The 18,362-nt window shown below is 47.3% G+C and overlaps 1 protein-coding gene across 2 annotated transcripts in view; it reads left to right on the top strand.

The window, feature by feature from the left end:
* Positions 1-18,362, top strand: part of LOC148453944 (presenilin-associated rhomboid-like protein, mitochondrial) — a 98,169-nt gene that overhangs the window by 40,113 nt on the left and 39,694 nt on the right. For both annotated transcript variants that reach the window (XM_088461466.1, XM_088461465.1), the window contains exons 4-6: positions 11,380-11,520; positions 11,799-11,847; positions 11,932-12,027. In XM_088461466.1, the coding sequence (XP_088317592.1) occupies positions 11,380-11,520; positions 11,799-11,847; positions 11,932-12,027 (286 nt within the window). The remainder of the gene's footprint in view (positions 1-11,379; positions 11,521-11,798; positions 11,848-11,931; positions 12,028-18,362) is intronic.

Genomic DNA, 18,362 nt, shown 5'->3' with positions numbered 1-18,362 from the left:
ATAACACACAAATGCATTCTGTGTGTATATTTGGGTCCTATTCCCAAGATATCTCATTATGGTATGCAATTATTCCAAAATACGGAATATTCCGTTATCCAAAATACCCCTGGTCCCAAGCATTTTGGATATGGGAGACTCAACCTGTATATATAAATGCCATCTTGTGGTTAAGGGTTGGCATTACATCACATTGGCAAATATGTGTTGCCATACATTAATCAGCACATACTGTAATTGTTAACAGCACGTTTTTTATACACATCACATTGATGTAATATTACATTTTTTCTTAAAACACTTTAAGGTTACGGTTATAGTACATATGGTCGGCATTTTTAGAATTGTATTTTAATAAACTTTATTTAGGTACCAACATAGTTGGAGTCTATGCTGCTTAAGTATATTTATCAAAGCCCCATCAAATTTGGGGTACATGAAAATGGGTGCTCGCATATTTTAAAGTCCCTAAAATTACTTAAAATAATTCTTCAAAAATGCATCTGCCGCTACTTCGGCAATGAAGAAAACAGTTGCCTCATATAAGGTTACCCCTCTGGATTTAATTTGGCTTTTGTATAAGTGTGTTCTGTATTTTTATTTTTTTTATTTTTTTTTCACCCCAAATGTAAAGGTCATTTTTTGGGGTGTCCCCATTTTTTTATTTATTTTTTTATTTTTTGACACATCTTTTTTAGGGGACATTCCCAGGGGTGCAGGCTATTTTTTTTTTTAAGGCTGCACCCCTAAATCCCAATTCTGCACTTGTTTTCGCCAGCAAAAGGCTGGTGAAAACTTCTCCCCGGTTTTTTACATTGACTTTTCGCACCGGTGAAAAGTCAATGTAATTGAATACGGGGATAATCAAAATAGGCAAAAATGACGTAATTGGCGATTAAATTATCGCTGATTCTGACATTTTGCCTCAAATTGAATACAGCCCTTAATTTTTAAGTAATATGGGGCAACTAAATGATGGAAAAGTTCGTAAGCCACTGCTCTACACCCGTTTTGAGTAGTTTTGTGGTCTATTAAGGACCGCAGGAAAGAATATTGTGTAGAAATGGCTTTTCTGGAGGCAGGCGAAGACCACAACACACAGTCTAACGAATTCGACCTGTCCAGTCTAGCTCTGAAAAACCTTAAATTAAATAATGAGCGTAGTGTTGCATCTGAAAGAATGCTAGTGGATAACGTTGAAGGATAGGAAAGGTTTGTGTGGCCTCTGCAAAACTTTCTAGTTTTTTTAGTAGAAGAGTCCACTACTTCACCAATATTTTTGAGCCCCCCCCGTCATAGAATTGTGAATGGAAAAGTTGCCTCCCCATGTTGAAATGCATCATTACCCAGAAAGAATAAAGATTTATATGCATTTAAATTTGCTTTGCATTTCAAAAAATGCCACAGGTGATATACTGACCATAGCAAAGGGTTGTCCCTGATCTCTTGATCAATCTCAGCCTCAAAACGATGGAGGAAAGCGATCAAGTTACCTTCTGAAAAAAAACTGAGACTCCAACGTAGTGTTTGCATACATTTTGCTATTGGAAAGCCATCACACAAATATCTTAACACTGCTGCATGCTTATAAAGAATCTGCGGAAAGTTGATGCCCCCATTAAATTTGGGTTGCTGTAGTTTTGTCAATGCTATTCTCTGCCTCTTTCTTTTCTGAACATTGTGTTAATTTTAGCCAAGTCAGTATGGCTAATTAACAGAGACAATGACTGCATCAAATATAAAAGACGTGGGAAAATTGACATTTATATTAAATTGGCTCTGCCAATGTAGGAGAGCATTAGCTGATTCCATCCTTCCAATTCAGATGAAATGGCTGTAACCGCCTCTCCTATATTCATACGGTATGGTTCCAAGGGGTTTATTGGAAGTTTGATATCTAAGTAAACAATGTAGTATTTGGCCCATTTAAACGGGGGTTGTTGGCTGAGTAACCCCCGGGACCAAGTACAGTACATGCCCACTGATTTTGAAAGATTCACCTCGTATCCTGATACCCTTCCAAAATGTCATAACAAATCTGGAACCTTAAGAAGAGAGGTTCTAGGATCACCCATATACATCATCTGCAAATGCAGAAAGCTTAACCTCTGTTACCAATTTGTATACGCTTAAACACAGATGAAGCTTGTAGAATACGAAGTAAGGGATTGATTGGATAAATGAAAAAGTAGCGGCGACGAGGGGGAACACCTGTCTTGTTCTACGCTGCATAACCAATTGCTTTCCTCTCAAGCCATTAACCTAAAGAGAGGTAGATGGCATTGTGTAAAAATATGAGTTTGATAAAATTCTCATCGAACTCTCTGCACTCCAACACTTTAAATAAGTGGGAACATGCCACTGTCAAATGCCTTATGGGTGTTGAGATTGAGTGGCATGTGCTCCTCTTTTCCCAACACAGGCTTTTGACGCAGCAATGGCAAAATGTATTGCTTTTACCAAGTGGTGCCTCTGAACAAAATCCAATTGATGTGATGTTAACAATTTGGGAAGGATTTGCTGTAATCTGTTAGCTAATATCTTTCAGAAGATTTATAAATCTACATTTAGTAGAGTAATAGGTCTATATGAGTCCAAGGGTTCTTTACCTGGTTTTAGAATAAGCGTAGTGTTCGCTTTGGTAATAGACGGATATTCAGGTAGGGATCTATAAATTGTGTTGAACAGTTCTAAAAGAGTAGGTATAGTGCCCAGTGTCCTTAAATGCGCCTAGGAGGCCTTGTAAGTGCTCTTGCTACATTGATCACTAAAAATTAAATAAAGCTGCCTGAAGAAAAGCCAGCAATATGCGCACACTCTTTCCGACAAACGTTTATATGCGTTAAAGTTTGGTATTATCTAATTGAGTTCTATGGAGCATTCTTTAAGTGCATAGTAAACAAAGGCTTTGGGACAAGACAACCCGTATTTTTGGTGCCAGCACCTGTATATGAGCCTTCTGAGTTCGGGGCTATTAATCCTGTCTCTAAAGGTGCCTACACACTAGACGATATTCTGCACGATTTGGGCGTTTCTGACTCATCGGAATGACAGATCATTCATAATAAAATGTGCAAATCGTGAGTGTCCACTTATGATAACGATGTCGATGCGCGTACCCACGGATTGTCGGTCGTATCTTCAGATCTTTCTTACAGCAGGTAAGATCTGTCAATCTCGTACACGATCCGCGACATATCGTTCAGTATTTATGTCTGAACGATCTGTCGGCCGGACCCACACAATGCCTGACGTCATTACTTGACGAAGGTGCATGGACGGGGAAAAATGTATAAAAGTGTAAAATTAATATAAAAACGGCGTGCGCCGCCCCCCCCTTGTAAGTACAACCAGCCCCGGGCTTTTCATAGCCGATGTTGGTTGCGAAAATACATGGGGACCCGCAGCCGGCCGTCGTAGTTTAGAGGAAGATGCCAGGTAGTCTGCATCAGCCGACGGAGAATCTGGTTTCTTCCCTTCCTCGCAACGGAAACGGAGAGCATCACTGCCCCCTCCCCACCCACAAACGCCAGCAGACTGTCAATCACTCACAGCCTGCTGCCAGTCTGCGAGTGTATTTGTACGGCCCATTCTTCACACCCACAGAATGGGTCCTGCGTCTGCGCAGATTCCCGAACATCCGGAATCTGCGTTCAGCAGTTCACTGCTGAATCAGGCCCTCAGTGTTTCACATGTAGATACATCTGCAGACGCACAATGTTAGTGTTATAGCCGCTGACACTGTAACGTAGCATTTCTACTTCAGGGTCCATAGGGGGTCCACAGGGTTGACCTTGGGGTATAGCTGGATCTGGATCCACGGGCACCACACAGTTAAAGCTTTCGCTGCTCCCAGGATGCACTTGGGTCCATCCTCCTCTATACCCCGCCCCCGAGCCACAGCACCTCAGTTTTAGTTGTTGCCCGGCCAGAGTCGGGTCACCCTGCGCAGGGGGGCTGCAGGAGCAGCCCCCAAAAGCTTTTTCATTTATTAAAAAAAAAAAAAAAAGAGCCTGTTAGGTTTTTTTCTTATAACTTGGCTCTGTAGCGGCAGCGAAGGGCTGTCTATACAGACGCCCACGCTGACGCTCTTCTTCCCCGCTGGCACCGCGACGCCAGTATTGCACTGGGGATCGCGGCGGGAGGCTAGAGTCCGTACTAGCCAGACTCTGGGTACCTCCCTGGACTGCTGCCGGGGACAAGGTAAGCCGCAAGTCGCCGATTAGCGGCGGCTCGTGGGTCTTACCAGAATATGCAGTCCTTTGCCACCGGTTCTAGGGGACAGACCGGGGGCCGCTAGCGGTGGCGGCGGGCTCCCCCTCTGATGAGGAATACCCCGTCAGTCCACTAGACCACCAGGGTTAATTCTTGGCAAGCGGGATGCCGGCAACCCGGGGGTTAATGGCTAGCCAGGGGAGGAAGCCTTCCATGTATAGCGGCTCCTCCCCTCAGCTCAGCGCGCCTTTCAGCTCGTAGTCTGGCGTCGCTGAGCTGCAGATTACTCGGCCACTCCTCCTCTGAGGTCTCTGGAGGCCATTTTCTCGGTGGCAGCGCAGATACTCTCAAGGAGTATGCGGACCGGTCCCCCTGTGTACCTCTCCCCCAACAAGGACAGTGTACACAGCACTATAGCCCTCCCAGACACTGAATCTGGGCAGGTTGATTGTAGTCACCACCCACAGCATATACGAGCGTCCAAAAAGATGGTCGCGATGGTCTTGACCATTGCGACCATCGGACTTGCGACGGAGACCCTGCGGTAGGGTCTCCCTTCCACAAGCCCTGGAGTGATTTTGGCTCTATCAGAGCCAAAATCACTCCCACTGACATCACTAGTGATGTCAGTGGGGCCGGCTCCAGACGGTAGGCGTTCCCATGGGAACGCCTCCGTCTGGCAGGCACGCCCCCGGCATGCCCACCAAAGGGGGCGTGCTGTCAATCAACATCGACAGCACGCCCCCTTTGGTGCGAGACCCGGAGCGATGGAAAGCCCGTCGCTCGTCGGGTCTCGCGCATGTGCACGACGGAGCTCCCTCCGTCGTGCGCATGCGCAGTGGATAACATCGACCCGCTTGCGAGCGTACTGCCGCTCGCGAGCGGGTCTGAATGACCCCCTTATTGCGCAGCCCCCCAGGGTCTCAGTCTGTTGGTCCTTATGCGGGGTTGCCTATGTATGTACAGGCTTCCCCGGTGACGCAGCAGTCTGTGGTGCCTTTCCAGGCCCCTCTGGCGGCTCCTCCACCCTGGGTGGATGTGCTCTCCAGCTCCGTACAAAAGTTGGCGGCCGCGTCTTCGGCTTTTCAGTCAATGTTGCAGACTGACGTGCCTTCCAGGGCATCAAAATGCCCACTAATGGCGCAGGCGGCACAAGTATCGGACTCGGAGGGGTCCTCAGATGATGGGGAGGTGCATGACGGACTCAGACACATCGGTCCAGGAAGTGGATACCAAATCGTCCATTAATGTGCGAGCACTGGTTAGGGCGGTGCGTGCCATTCTCTTGATAGAGGATGAGGCCCCAGCTCCTAAGTCGAAGTATCGTAGTTTTAAAAAAACTAAGGTGGCTTCTGCGGTGTTTCCCCTGTCTGATCAGTTGACGGATCATATGGTGATGGCTTGGCAGGCGCCCAGTTAGAGATTCCTACCTCAGAAGTGGTTTGCTTCTAATTACCCCTTTCCTGAGGCACATTGTAAGAAATGGGAAACTCCACCGGCGGTGGATTCTCACGTCACCCGTTTAATACGGAGCGCTACTTTGCCATTGCCGTCTATATCCTTGCTGAAGGATCCCACGGACAGGAAAGTGGAGACTTGCTTGAAGTCTATTTACTCCCTCTCAGGTGCAGTGGCCCGACCGTCCATGGCCATCTCCTGGGTGGCCAAGACCATTGAGGGATGGGCCAACGCCTTGGAGGATACCTTTCCAGACGACGCTCAGGATGTCCAGAGGGCGTTGTTGGGACAGATGAGGGATGCTGCTTCCTACATTGGAGAAGTGTCTTTGGATGCTAGTCTGCTGACTTCTCGGGTATCGGCTGCAGCAGTTTCTGCCCGCCGATCCTTATGGCTGGGGTCCTGGAGAGCGGACTCTGATTCAAAGAAGGGCCTGGAGGCCTTGACTTTCAATGGGGAACTACTATTTGGTCCGGACTTGGACAAAATAGTGGATACTCTGGCTAAATCTAAATCTGCCTTCCTCCCTTCGGCTTCTGCACCCACTAAGGTACGGAGCTCTGCCTTTCGGTCCTTTCGGGTTCAGAGCAAGGCCAAAGGTCAGTCCTTCCCGAGGCAGTCGGCGACCAAGGCCGCTTCTAAGCCCAAGAAGCAGGCCTGGAGTGCCAGGCACCCTTCTTCCAAGCAGGAAGATAGACCTTCTGCCTAATGGGACGGGCCTCCCTCTGGGGGACCCCAGAGTGGGAGGCCGACTTCTTCAATTTGCCCAGTGCTGACACAATACCACCACGGATGCATGGGTTCGAGAAGTGGTCTCCCAGGGTTCTTTTCGGCACAGGCCGCCCCACCTATTTTTCTGCACGAGTCCTTCTCAGGACATGACCAAGACTTTACAGATTCAGGAAGCTATAGAGTCCTTGCTGAAAGCAGGGGTCATTGTTCCCGTTCCTCAATTACAACGAGGGACGGGGTACTATTCATCTCTGTTTCTGGTGCAGAAACCCAATGGTTCTCATCGCCCTATCCTCAACTTGAAGTCTCTGAACAAATTCCTCAGGGTTCCCAAGTTCAGGATGGAAACGTTACGTTCCATCATTCTGGCGATGGAACCGGGGGATTACATGGTGTCCCTGGATATCCAGGACGCCTTCCTCCATGTTCCGATAGCGCACCCCAGCGGTATCTGAGGTTCGCTATCCTTCAACATAATTTTCAGTTCCGGGCGCTACCCTTTGGCCTCTTCACGGCACCGAGGGTATTCACGAAGATTATGGCGGTCATGGCCGCACATATTCGGAACCAGAATGTACGGCTGCTGCCGTATCTGGACGACCTCCTGTTGCTGGCGAGCCCCCCGGAGGTACTGCTTCAACATCTCCACCTGACGATCACTTGCCTGCAAGCGCACGGGTGGCTGATAAATTGGAAAAAGTCCTCCCTGATTCCATCACAGCGGATGGTTCATTTGGGAGCCCTGCTGGATTCTCGTCAGCAACGGATTTTCCTGACTCCGGAGAAGGTGTCCTCCCTACAGCTGCAGATACACAGTTGCCTGAGCAGTTGCCGCCTGTCGGTCCATTCGGCTATGAGAGTTCTGGGTTCCATGGTGTCGACATTCGACATGGTGGAATTTGCCCAGTTCCATTCCCGGCCCCTGCAGGGGCTGATTCTATCGGAATGGAAAGGGTTACCTCGCTGGATCCGCTCTCAGATGCTGGTGTTGTTCCCGGAGGTTCGGCAGTCTTTGGCTTGGTGGCTTCAGACAGCGCATCTGGTCAAGGGGCGCCCCTTTTGGATCCCGGACTGTGGGTCCTGCTCACGACGGATGCCAGTCTACGGGGTTGGGGGGCAGTGACCGGTTCATTGTCGCTTCAGGGTCGTTGGTCTGCGGAGGAAGCACTTCTCCCCATCAACATCCTGGAACTGCGGGCAGTATACAGGGCCCTGCAGTTGTCCGGCCCCGCTCTTCACGGAAGGGCGATTCAGGTGCAGTCCGACAACGCCACCACGGTGGCGTACATCAACCACCAAGGAGGAACTCGCAGTCGGGCAGCGATGTCGGAGGTGTCTCGCATTCTTGCTTGGGTGGAGTGTCACATTCCAGCGATCTCGGCAGTCTTCATTCCCGGAGTCCTCAATTGGGAGGCAGACTTCCTCAGCCATCACGACGTGCATCCCGGGGAATGGTCGCTTCACCCAGAGGTGTTTCAGCTACTCGTAGACAGGTGGGGGCTGCCGGAGCTGGACTTGATGGCCTCCCGTCACAATCACAAGTAGCCCGTTTACGGGTCAAGGACAAAAGACGCAGGCGCCTGTCTGGTAGACGCTCTGTCGGTGAAATGGACGTTTCACCTGGCGTATCTGTTTCCTCCGATATCCCTACTTCCTCGGGTTCAGCGGAAATTCAAGCAGGACGGCGGCACGCTCGTGCTGGTAGCTCCGGCGTGGCCCAGACGTCCTTGGTACTCCGATCTGAGGTGCCTCTCCATCGACGCTCCGTACCTTCTTCCTCAGCGTCGGGACCTGTTGTCTCAAGGGCCCTGTCTTTACCCGGATCTGGGTCGGCTGTCTTTGACGGCGTGGCTCTTGAGACAGCCGTCTTGAGGTCTAGGGGTTTCTCCAGTTCGGTCATTGGTACCATGCTTAGGGCACGCAAGCCTACTTCCGCACGGATTTACCACAGGGTGTGGCGCACTTACTTTCAGTGGTGTGAATCCAGAAACTATGATCTGCAGGTGTTCCGGGTTTCCAGAATCTTGGAGTTCCTTCAATCGGGGTTGGACCTCGGCTTACGCCTGGCCTCTCTGAAGGTTCATGTGTCTGCTTTGTCCGTGTGGTTTCAACGACGGATTGCTACACTGCCAGATGTTCACACCTTTTTCCAGGGTGTTCTCAGGATCCAGCCTCCCTTTCTGCCTCCTGTGGCTCCTTGGGACTTGGCGGTGGTGCTACCGGTCTTGCAAGGTCCTCCTTTTGAGCCGCTTGAGTCGGTGGACCTCAAGTGGCTGGCGTTTAAGACGTTTTTCTCCTGGCAATTGCTTCTGCCAGGAGGGTGTCTGAGTTGGGGGCACTTTCCTGTCGCCCTCCTTTTCTGATTTTTCACCAGGACACAGCGGTGCTCAGCACTCGTCCTGAGTTTTTGCCCAAAGTGGTCTCAAAATTCCACATCAATCAGGAACTTGTTGTGCCAGCGTTTCAGTCACCTGATCTTTCAGCTGGTGAGGCTTCCTTAGATGTTGTCCGGGCGCTTAGAATCTATGTGGTCCGGACTGCTTCGGTTAGGAAGTCTGATTCATGGTTTATCCTCTTCGGGGGGTTGGCCTGCCAACAAGCAAACGTTAGCCCGTTGGCTTCGTTCAGTTATTTGTGAGGCTTATGCACCGGAGGGTTTACCTGTGCCAGCCTCTGTTAAGGCTCATTCCACTCGTTCTGTGGGTCCCTCTTGGGCTGCTAGACGTGGCGCCTCTGCTGTTCAGCTGTGTAAGGCGGCCACTTGGTCTTCAATTCAAACGTTTTTGAGATTCTATGCGTTTGACACCTTCGCCTCTCAGGATGCATCCTTCGGGCGCCAGGTGCTCCTTTCAGCACAGGAGCGTCCCCGCCCTTAGTTGAACTGCTTTGGGACATCCCCAAGGTCAACCCTGTGGACCCCCTATGGACCCTGAAGTAGAAAACAAGAGATATGGTAAGAACTTACCTTTGTTATCTCTGTTTCTACGAAGTCCATAGGGTCCACAGGGCGCCCGCCCTGACGCACCTGGCTTCAAATGGGCTGTGTGGCTGGTTACCGGATTTTCCGTCTCCCATTTCTGTGAGTATGGTTTCTTGTGTGTTCCAGTCTTCCTTCTCTCTGTTTAGTCTCCTCCTCCGGCCTTGGCTGCTTACCAACTGAGGTGATGTGGCTCGGGGGCGGGGTATAGAGGAGGATGGACCCAAGTGCATCCTGGCAGCAGCTAAAGCTTTAACTGCGTGGTGCCCGTGGATCCAGATCCAGCTATACCCCAAGGTCAACCCTGTGGACCCTATGGACTTCGTAGAAACAAAGATAACAAAGGTAAGTTCTAACCATATCTCTTGTTTTCACATGCAGTTACACCCGCAGACACACACAGAACATAGGCGTGCTGAATATAATTTTAATCAGCAGAAACTGCTTGTGTTATCTATTAACATCACTGCGTAAATAAGACGCATTTGAAGGTAAAAAAGTTGCACGAAAGACGCTCTGCGCTACTGGGGCACACAGCGCTCCCGCGTTGTGTGGCTCAATTTGTAGCGCATGGAGGATAGATGTATGCAGACACATCTGTACCACCCAAATGTTGCCCTTCTCATCAGAAGAGTTGCAGACTCAGATGATAAACTCTCATTTCCCCAAACCATGTAAGATTGGCAGCATGTGCTCATGATGAGAGGTTCTGTCTCCAAGATCCACGATAATATAATAGAATGGGAAACTTTAATGGCTTCCTGTATGTGTTTGAGCTCATGCTGATGACATCACAATTAGGGCCTTATTCTGAGCTGGATGTGCGACTGTCAAGAGACGCCGCTGCATCTGCGACTTTATGCTGATACCCGTACAAGCCCTTCCCTTGTGTACATCTGTGCGTATAAATGTACACTGTCTGAGACACCCAGTTCAAGTGTCTCAGACACTGCAAACATGCTTGGTGCATCTTTAGAGGCTACCATCAGTTGCACAATTGAGACCTGTACCAGGCCTAGGATACAGTAGGAGTCTATGCAAAAACTTCAGTGACACTCCTATAACACACTCTTGAGACAGACTATCTCCATGCGTCTGATTAGCTACCTCCCTGGCACTACACTTCTGCATGCGTCTGACTCACAACTACGTCTCTGTATGCACCCAATCGTGTCGCATGCGAGGTGTGATTTAGACGCATGTGCAATGAAAAAAAAAACATTTTCAATATCAGAAATTTGTACTGTAACATACATAGTTTTGGGACATACAGTAAACCACCGGCATCTCCTGTTGCTTTCTGGTTTCTTTGTATCTGATTTTCACAAAAGTAGCAAATATTCTATTGCTCCTGTTCCTCTTCATTTTGAAATTCCATTGTAATAGAATTTACTTCAGAAAATACAGAAAAGCTAAAAAGAAGATGGAGAAGTAGAAATAATATGCATTTGTGCAAGGAAATTGGGGGATTACGTTAAAGTTACTTTACCCATCTTCAAGCTGCTTCAGCTTCTTAGAACATGATGCCTCTTGTTTTCTGGCACTTGTTATGAGAACATTATGGGGTCTATTTACTAAGCAGTGTTAGGACAAAGAGTGAAAAGTGATAAGGTGCCAGCCAATCCGCTCCCAACTGTCATTTTTCAAACACAGCCTGTAAGATGGCAATTAGGAGCAGATTGGCTGGCACCTTATCACTTTTTGCTCTGTGTCCTAACACTGCTTAGTAAATAGACACCTTTGACTGTTACAGTACTGAAAGGAATATTGTCATATACACCTGTGTAATTGGTAAATTGACCAGAATGAAAATATGTGGTTAAAATGACCTAAATGTACAGTACATCTAATACTTAAAAAACAATGGGATATTAGTTCCATATTTTAGCTGGTTAACACATACATATTTACCCATATGTAAATTATTAGACAAAATATGTTTTCAGTTGTATTTTAGAGAACTATTACACTGTTTTTATATGGTGTTTGATAATCAGTTTTCAGGTTGCTCTTTTGGAATTGCTGCTATTTGGCAATACGAGACATTAAAAAATCGGATGAAGAGTTATCTAGATGACGTTCAAGCAGATTGGCTGGAGAAGTTACGGCCTCCGAAACATGGGGACCTCAGAAAGCGGGTACAGTAGTTTTAAATGCACTCTACAAAAAGTACATTTAGTACCTTGTACATTTACTAATAGCTTTGTTCTTTTATTTATTTTAATATTGCTAGTGCATGGATGATAATTTGTTACTAGAATACATTCAAGAAGAATGAATCAACTCCTTGTATGTGATAGAATGCCATCTAAAATTGACAGTCAGTCTGTGGTGTTTGCATTGCCCATTCATTAAAAATAGCTGGCATTGTGTTGCAGGATTCCAGTTAACATGGACTGTGCATATGTCTCTGTAGGTGAATGAGTGGTGGAACGGGCTTAGTGATGGCCAGAGGACTGTGTCAGGTAATTGTTAATATTGACCATTTGACTAATTGTTAGTTCTTGTGTGTGTGTGTGTGTGTGTTATAATTTCTTTATCTTCCACAGGCATAATTACAGCTAACATACTGGTGTTCTGTCTCTGGAGAGTCCCTGCCATGCAACGTACAATGATCCGATATTTCACGTCAAACCCTGCATCTCGTAAGTATAGTTACATTGTAAATGAATGAAGAATTTATATTTATTTGTAATATATCACAGTGGCAATAAAAATAATTTACTCCTTAGGCATTCTTCTGAATGAGTTTAATCTTCTTACATCATAGTATCAACATTGATTTATTCTGAAATTCCTTATGCTATTCAACACAAAATACTATAATTTAAATAAAAAGAAACAAACCTAAAAACAATTTTAAAAAAATGGGGCGTATGCAATGTATATTAACTGGAAAAGTAAAACCAAAAAATGTATCAATTAATAAATAAGTAAATACTGTGTGAGCAACCTATCCAGATATATAAAAAGTAAGTTTAATATGCATAATCCAAATGTTATAACACACACAATTAAACGGTTATGTACATAGTATTCAGAAGAAATACTGTAAAATGGGTATTTTAAAACACCAGAGATAAGGACCCATCCATCTTTTGCAAAAGTGCTGTAAATAGTCAGTGGGGCTCCAAATATAATTACCGGGTGCCTGCTCAGTCCTATAGGGTGCAATGATAGAAATCCAGCAGGGTTGGAATAACCTGCAGCTTGTGCAGTCCCTTGGCTGTAGAGTGCTCCCAAGTGGCAGGGTTCAAGCAAGGCTTTGCTTGTAATCCTCCAGGTTTTTGATGGAACAAAGGCCCTCATTCAGAGCCGTACGCTCTGAGCAGAGCGCACGCTCTGAATGAGGGCCGCCCTCCATAAGAATGGAGCGTCCTCCTGGACGCTCGTATAGCTGTGGGTCACCACTCACAGCCTATACGAGCGTGCATTTTGATGGCCGCGATGGTCGTGACCATCGCGACCATCGAAACTGCGAGCCGGAGCCTGCGGTTGAGGTTTTCAACCGCAAGCTCCTGAGTGATTTTGGCTCTATCAGAACCAAAATCACTCCCACTGACATCACTAGTGATGTCAGTGGGCCGGCTTCTGACGGGAGGCGTTCCCGTGGGAACGCCGCCGTCAGGGAGGCACGCCCCCGGCACTCCCACCAAAGGGGGCGTGCTGTCAGTCAACATCGACAGCACGCCCCCTTTGAAGAGACACTACGAGCGAAGGAAAATCCTTCGCTCGTCGCGTCTGGCGCATGCACTTGCGAGCGGACAGCCGCTCGCGAGTGGGTCTGAATCAGGCCCAAAGTCTCAAGTAGGTAATAAAAGGTCCAATAAAGGGCAAATCTCTGGCATCAGCCTTGGCTTACTTTGCCAGTTAGTATACATTGCATTGCATGCGCCACATTTTCTTAAAAATTTTTTTACGTTTGTTTCTTTTGATATCTTTCCTGTAAGACTACCCAGGGTATACGGCAGCACTTTCACTTTATGCGTGTACATTTTATTATGCTGATTTATTGCTAATTGGTTACGGCACTTTTGAGTACTGTGTACACAACACACAGGGACTGGCCCTAGGCAGTGCCTAACATTTGTGGCTTTCACTATTTTTTTCTGGTTTCTAATTTAAATTCAAGAAAAAAATCTTTACATTATAATTGACCATAAATTCATATCAGTATACAGATGTGTCTTTGCTCATTTAGCCTCAATACGCCATGCAGTGCAATATGCCTGGTGTGAGTGAGCAGCTAGGTCCCGTGCGACTCTACTAGCGTTGAGCGTCTTTTTTTTGCCGAAAATGTGTCTAAGTTGCAATGTGACTTGGACACACCAGGAGACTCTGCGGCCGCTGCATCCTAGCACTTTGTGCGACTGAGTCTCTTAATTAGCATATAAGTGTCACATATCAAATTAATCAACACAGACTCCTGATTTGTCCTAGACGCATCACATTGCGACTTGGATGCATTTTGCTGCAAAAAAAGATGCAAAAAAGACGCCCAGTGCTAGCAGTGTCTCACGGGACCAGGTGCTGTAAGAGGGGCTGTTTGGCGCATCTGCAGCAAAGATGAGTGAGTACACATCTGTATGTATCGGAGCATCCACCCCTAGACCAGAGGTTCCAAGTGCCTTTTTTGTTTAATGCTTTGGGTCATTTATCCTGCTGGAATCCAAAATGAGTTTAGAGTGTCTTGAAGCAGGTTCTCTTCCATGATTTGTCCAGATCTACAATAAATGTTGCTGTCTATATTAACAAGTTTTCCAATCTTTAAAGCTTTAGAGTGCTTTTATTTGGGAGTGTTTTGAGTATTTTCTGAGCTCTAAGAATTCTCTTTTGAATTCCAAAGCTTGCTTATCTGTTTGTTTTTGTGTGTGAGTATATTGATGCATAGCTGAAATCTCAGGGGAATTCAAACATCTAGTGGATTCTTAGGGCAGAATTTAATGTTGGTTTTCCCATGGCTCCTCTAGTTGCGCTATTGAATTCTAAAATGCTTCAGTGATCGCGGTGAGCGAAAAAATTAATAGGTCCCAGGGACCCCTCAATTTAAAAAATTGGGGTTTTATTCCCATATTATGGTACAATGCTGGGGAAAGATAGCAGTTGGGGTATAGGGGGTTAAGGGTAAGCAGTTCTTTGGGTAGAGCCTTAGATAGAGGCATGGAGAAGTGGGGGGTAAGGACAGGCAGTGTTGGGGGCAGGGAGGAGGTACGTGCAGACAGCAGTTGGGAAAGTGCTGGGGGGGCAAGGATCGAGCTAGGGGCAAACAGTGCTATGGGTAGGGGGGTAAGGGTCGAAATCATCTGGGGCAGCATTTGAGCAAGGAGGGGGTTAGGGACAGGCAGTGCTGGAGACAGTGCTGTAGGGGTAGGGAGGAGGTAGATAGCAACTAGGACAGTACTGGGGTGCAAGGATTATGTTAGGGGCAGGCACTACGGGGGTAGGAAGGGGGCAAGGGTAGATAGCAGCTGGGCAGGACTGAGGGCGATGGGGTTAGGTTAGAAGTAGGGAAAGGGTAAGGGTAGATAGCTGGAGCAGTACTGGGGAGACGGGGTATGGATTGATATTAGCTGGGGCAAGCAGGTGCTTAGGGACAGGCAGTACTTGGGGGTAGGCTCTAAGACTCTGCAAGCACAGGGGACACACACTACTGCATGGGAGATACACATCTACACATCCCTACTATACAGAGTCACAGCCATAAGCCTAACATTCTCTCCGGGCACAGATGCAAGGCAGGGGAGTATAGGCAGGCATGGGGTGACACGGTGGTTTGCTACCCATACACAGACCAGACCAGACATCATGGGGCACTGACAGAGAGGAGGGTGGCTGCACAGCACTGGGTGAGTCGGGACAGTCTCTGTGGCAGCTACCGGGGGCAAGGCGCGCCCTGTAGAGGATGCAGAGGCAGCGCAGTAGACCGACCTGAGCTGGAGGAAAAAGAACAGCAGTTCGACGTGCTGCCCTGGCGGGCTCAGAGAGGGGGAGGAAGACACTGCAAGCTGTGATTGGCTGAAGAGACAAAGCCAGTGATTGGCTGGAGGCACTGCTGCTTCTTCCGGGGAGTGGGCAGAGCCTGGCTGTCCCGGTGTCTAGTCGGAGTTGCCTGGAGATTCGGTGAGTTGCAGAGACTAGATGAGGAAACTCAGCCGGCGGCTATTGGTTGTGAGGATGCCGCTGCCGGCGACGACGATTGGCTGCACACAGCGCGTCCTGCGGGACCTACTTAGTTTTAAAAATTGGGTCCCCAACAGCCTGTAGCACGTAAATACGCGCTATAGCGCATATTTTGCAAACCCTGTGCTTATCCCAGGGATTGCGTAGTAATTCGATCTGGTAATACCTATGATTGGTGAGGGAACGTCGCCCTGTATTTCCAAAAAAGGGGAAACTGGATTGGATAACTGTATAAAAGGCTATTAGTGTCTATTAGCATAGTATTTGGGGTTCTAGCTGTTTATTGCATTTTTCTACTAAAAGTTAAAATGATAGAAAACAAATGTTTTTCAGCAATTTAAAGGCTGTATATGAATTTGAGATGCATAACATGCATGTAAGGTTTTTTTTTTTGTCCTTTTAACGACTTAACTGACAGTTTTTTTTTTTTTTATTTTACTAAAAACCAGTCAGAAATTGCATTTTTTTCTTTGAGTGCATCAGGTGAAGAACGTATTTCAACTTAATGATTTCATTTGAAAAAAATTATTATTTACAAATATTGAAAAAAATTTTTTTAACATTGGATTACCACCATCATAACATCACGACCATCGCGACTTTCCTTTTCACAGTGGCTTCAGACACCAGACACACTTTTGTGGGTGAGGGGGGGTTAATTAACTTTTTCCAAGCGGCTGCTAATCTCTGCAGCCGCTGGGTTGGGGGGTCCTTCTCTGCTGACCGATCAGCAGCACGGCAGACACTGGGCAATCGGAGGGACAGGAAGGTCCCCCTGAGAGCAGCAGCTGCAGGAAAATTCTCTGTTTATCTGACTGGTCGAAATATTGCGACCAGATCAGATAACGCACTGCCTGGTGTGGTCGGATAAATGCGACCATGCCAGGCAAGTGGATAAGTTATTTTGTCAAAAAAATACCTGTAACTCCCAGCTGCAATCGCCGTTGATTACAGCAATCCTAAGGAGGCTCAAGGCGGCACTGCTGCATAGATTTTGGCTGCAGGGTGCCATTCTAGGCACCCTGCTAATCAGATGAGGCTAGCAGAAAAAAGCTCAGAGGGTCAGACCAAATGATTTCATGAACCTTATACGGCCTCTGGGACTGAGGTTCCCCATCCCTGCACTAGATGATAGAATGGTATAGAATATATTCCATGTGCCTGCAATCACATCCAAATTATTAAGCAACTTCTGTGGTGCTCCTAAACACAATAGCATTCAAAATGCATACATACAATGTAGAGGGCACTCACCATATCATATTGCCATATCATGAATAGATTGCTCACACATATAGATCAGTTGCTAGATCATATAAATGTCAATGTCAAACTACATAAGGGTCCCCCATATTTAGCGCAACCAGCATTGGACTCTGAGCCGGTCCTGGTTTTGGAAATACAGGGGGAAAAAATAAGAGTTATGGTATAACATACCTTTATTAACTCTTTTTCTTCAAGGTCCATGGGGTCCACAGCCATTACGTTGGGGTATGAATCCCGGTCACCAAACAGTTAACACAAACGAGCTCTCTGCTCCCAGTATGCATCGGGTTCCTCCTCATATACCCCACCCCCTGCCTCAGGTAGCCAGTTCGTTACCAAGCTCAAGCAGGCAGAGACAAACAAAGGGTAAGAAAGAAAAGACCCATACTTACTAGTCCAGACTCTCAAGAGAAGAAACTACGGAAAAACCTCCCCCAGAACTACAGGTGCGTCTGGGTGGGTGTCCTGTGGACCCCATGGACCTCGAAGAAAAAGAGTTAACAAAGGTATGTTATACCATAACTCTTATTTTCTTCTTCGGGGTCCACAGCCATTATGTTATTATGTACCCTTAAAGAGGCCAGGCGGAGCCCTTTTTCCAGACCGCTTTGAAGAAAATCAAGCACTCTGGAAATCAGAAATTTATGTGGATCATACCCTTTCAGTTCACACCACTGAAAGAAAGTATGCCAAACCCTATAATATATACGGGCTGAGGATGGTTTCCGTGCCTTCAGCATCGTCCGTATAACAGACTCGGAAAACCCCTTTTTCCTCAAGACGGAGGCCTCAAGAGCCATGCCGTCAAAGATAGCCGATGAAGATCCGGGTACCAGCAGGGACTCTGTAGCAACAGATCCGGTCTCAATAGGAGAGGCCATGGAGTCTCTATGGAGAGAGACCGTAGATCTGTGAACCAGTGCCGTCTCGGCCATGCCGGAGCTATTAATATGACGGTGCTGCCCTCTTGTTTGATCTTTCTGACAACTCTGGGCAGAAGAGCAAACGGGGGAAACAGATATACCAGCTTGTAGCGCCACTTTACTGTGAGTGCGTCTACAAACTCGGCTCTCGGATCTCTTGTCCAGGATCCGTACCTGGGAACCTTGTTGTTCCTTCTTGATGCCATCAGATCTATTTCTGGTAGACCCCACCTGTCCACAAGGTTCCGAAAAACCTGTGGATGTAGGGCCCATTCCCCTGCATTTATCTCTTGCCGACTGAGAAAATCGGCTTCCCAATTCAGGATTCCTGGAATGAACACGGCAGATATCGTGGGCAGATGAGTCTCTGCCCATACCAGGATTTTTGATACCTCTGCCAAGGCGACCCGACTCCTCGTGCCCCCTTGATGATTTAAGTAGGCGACCGCGGTGCGTTTGTTCGACTGTATCTGCACCGACCTGCCTTTTAAGATTTCCTGAGCCTGCACTAAAGCTTTGAATATAGCTCTTAATTCCAGGATGTTTATCAGTAGCCGGATTTCCGTCACTGACCACTTTCCTTGGAAAGTGTGTGACCCCGTCATCAATCC

This window comes from Taudactylus pleione, unplaced genomic scaffold, assembly GCF_031769625.1.
Source record: "Taudactylus pleione unplaced genomic scaffold, aTauple2 ptg001058l, whole genome shotgun sequence".
Lineage (NCBI taxonomy): Eukaryota > Metazoa > Chordata > Amphibia > Anura > Myobatrachidae > Taudactylus > Taudactylus pleione.
Note: the sequence above shows the minus strand (reverse complement) of the source record. Positions and strands in the feature narration are given on the sequence as shown.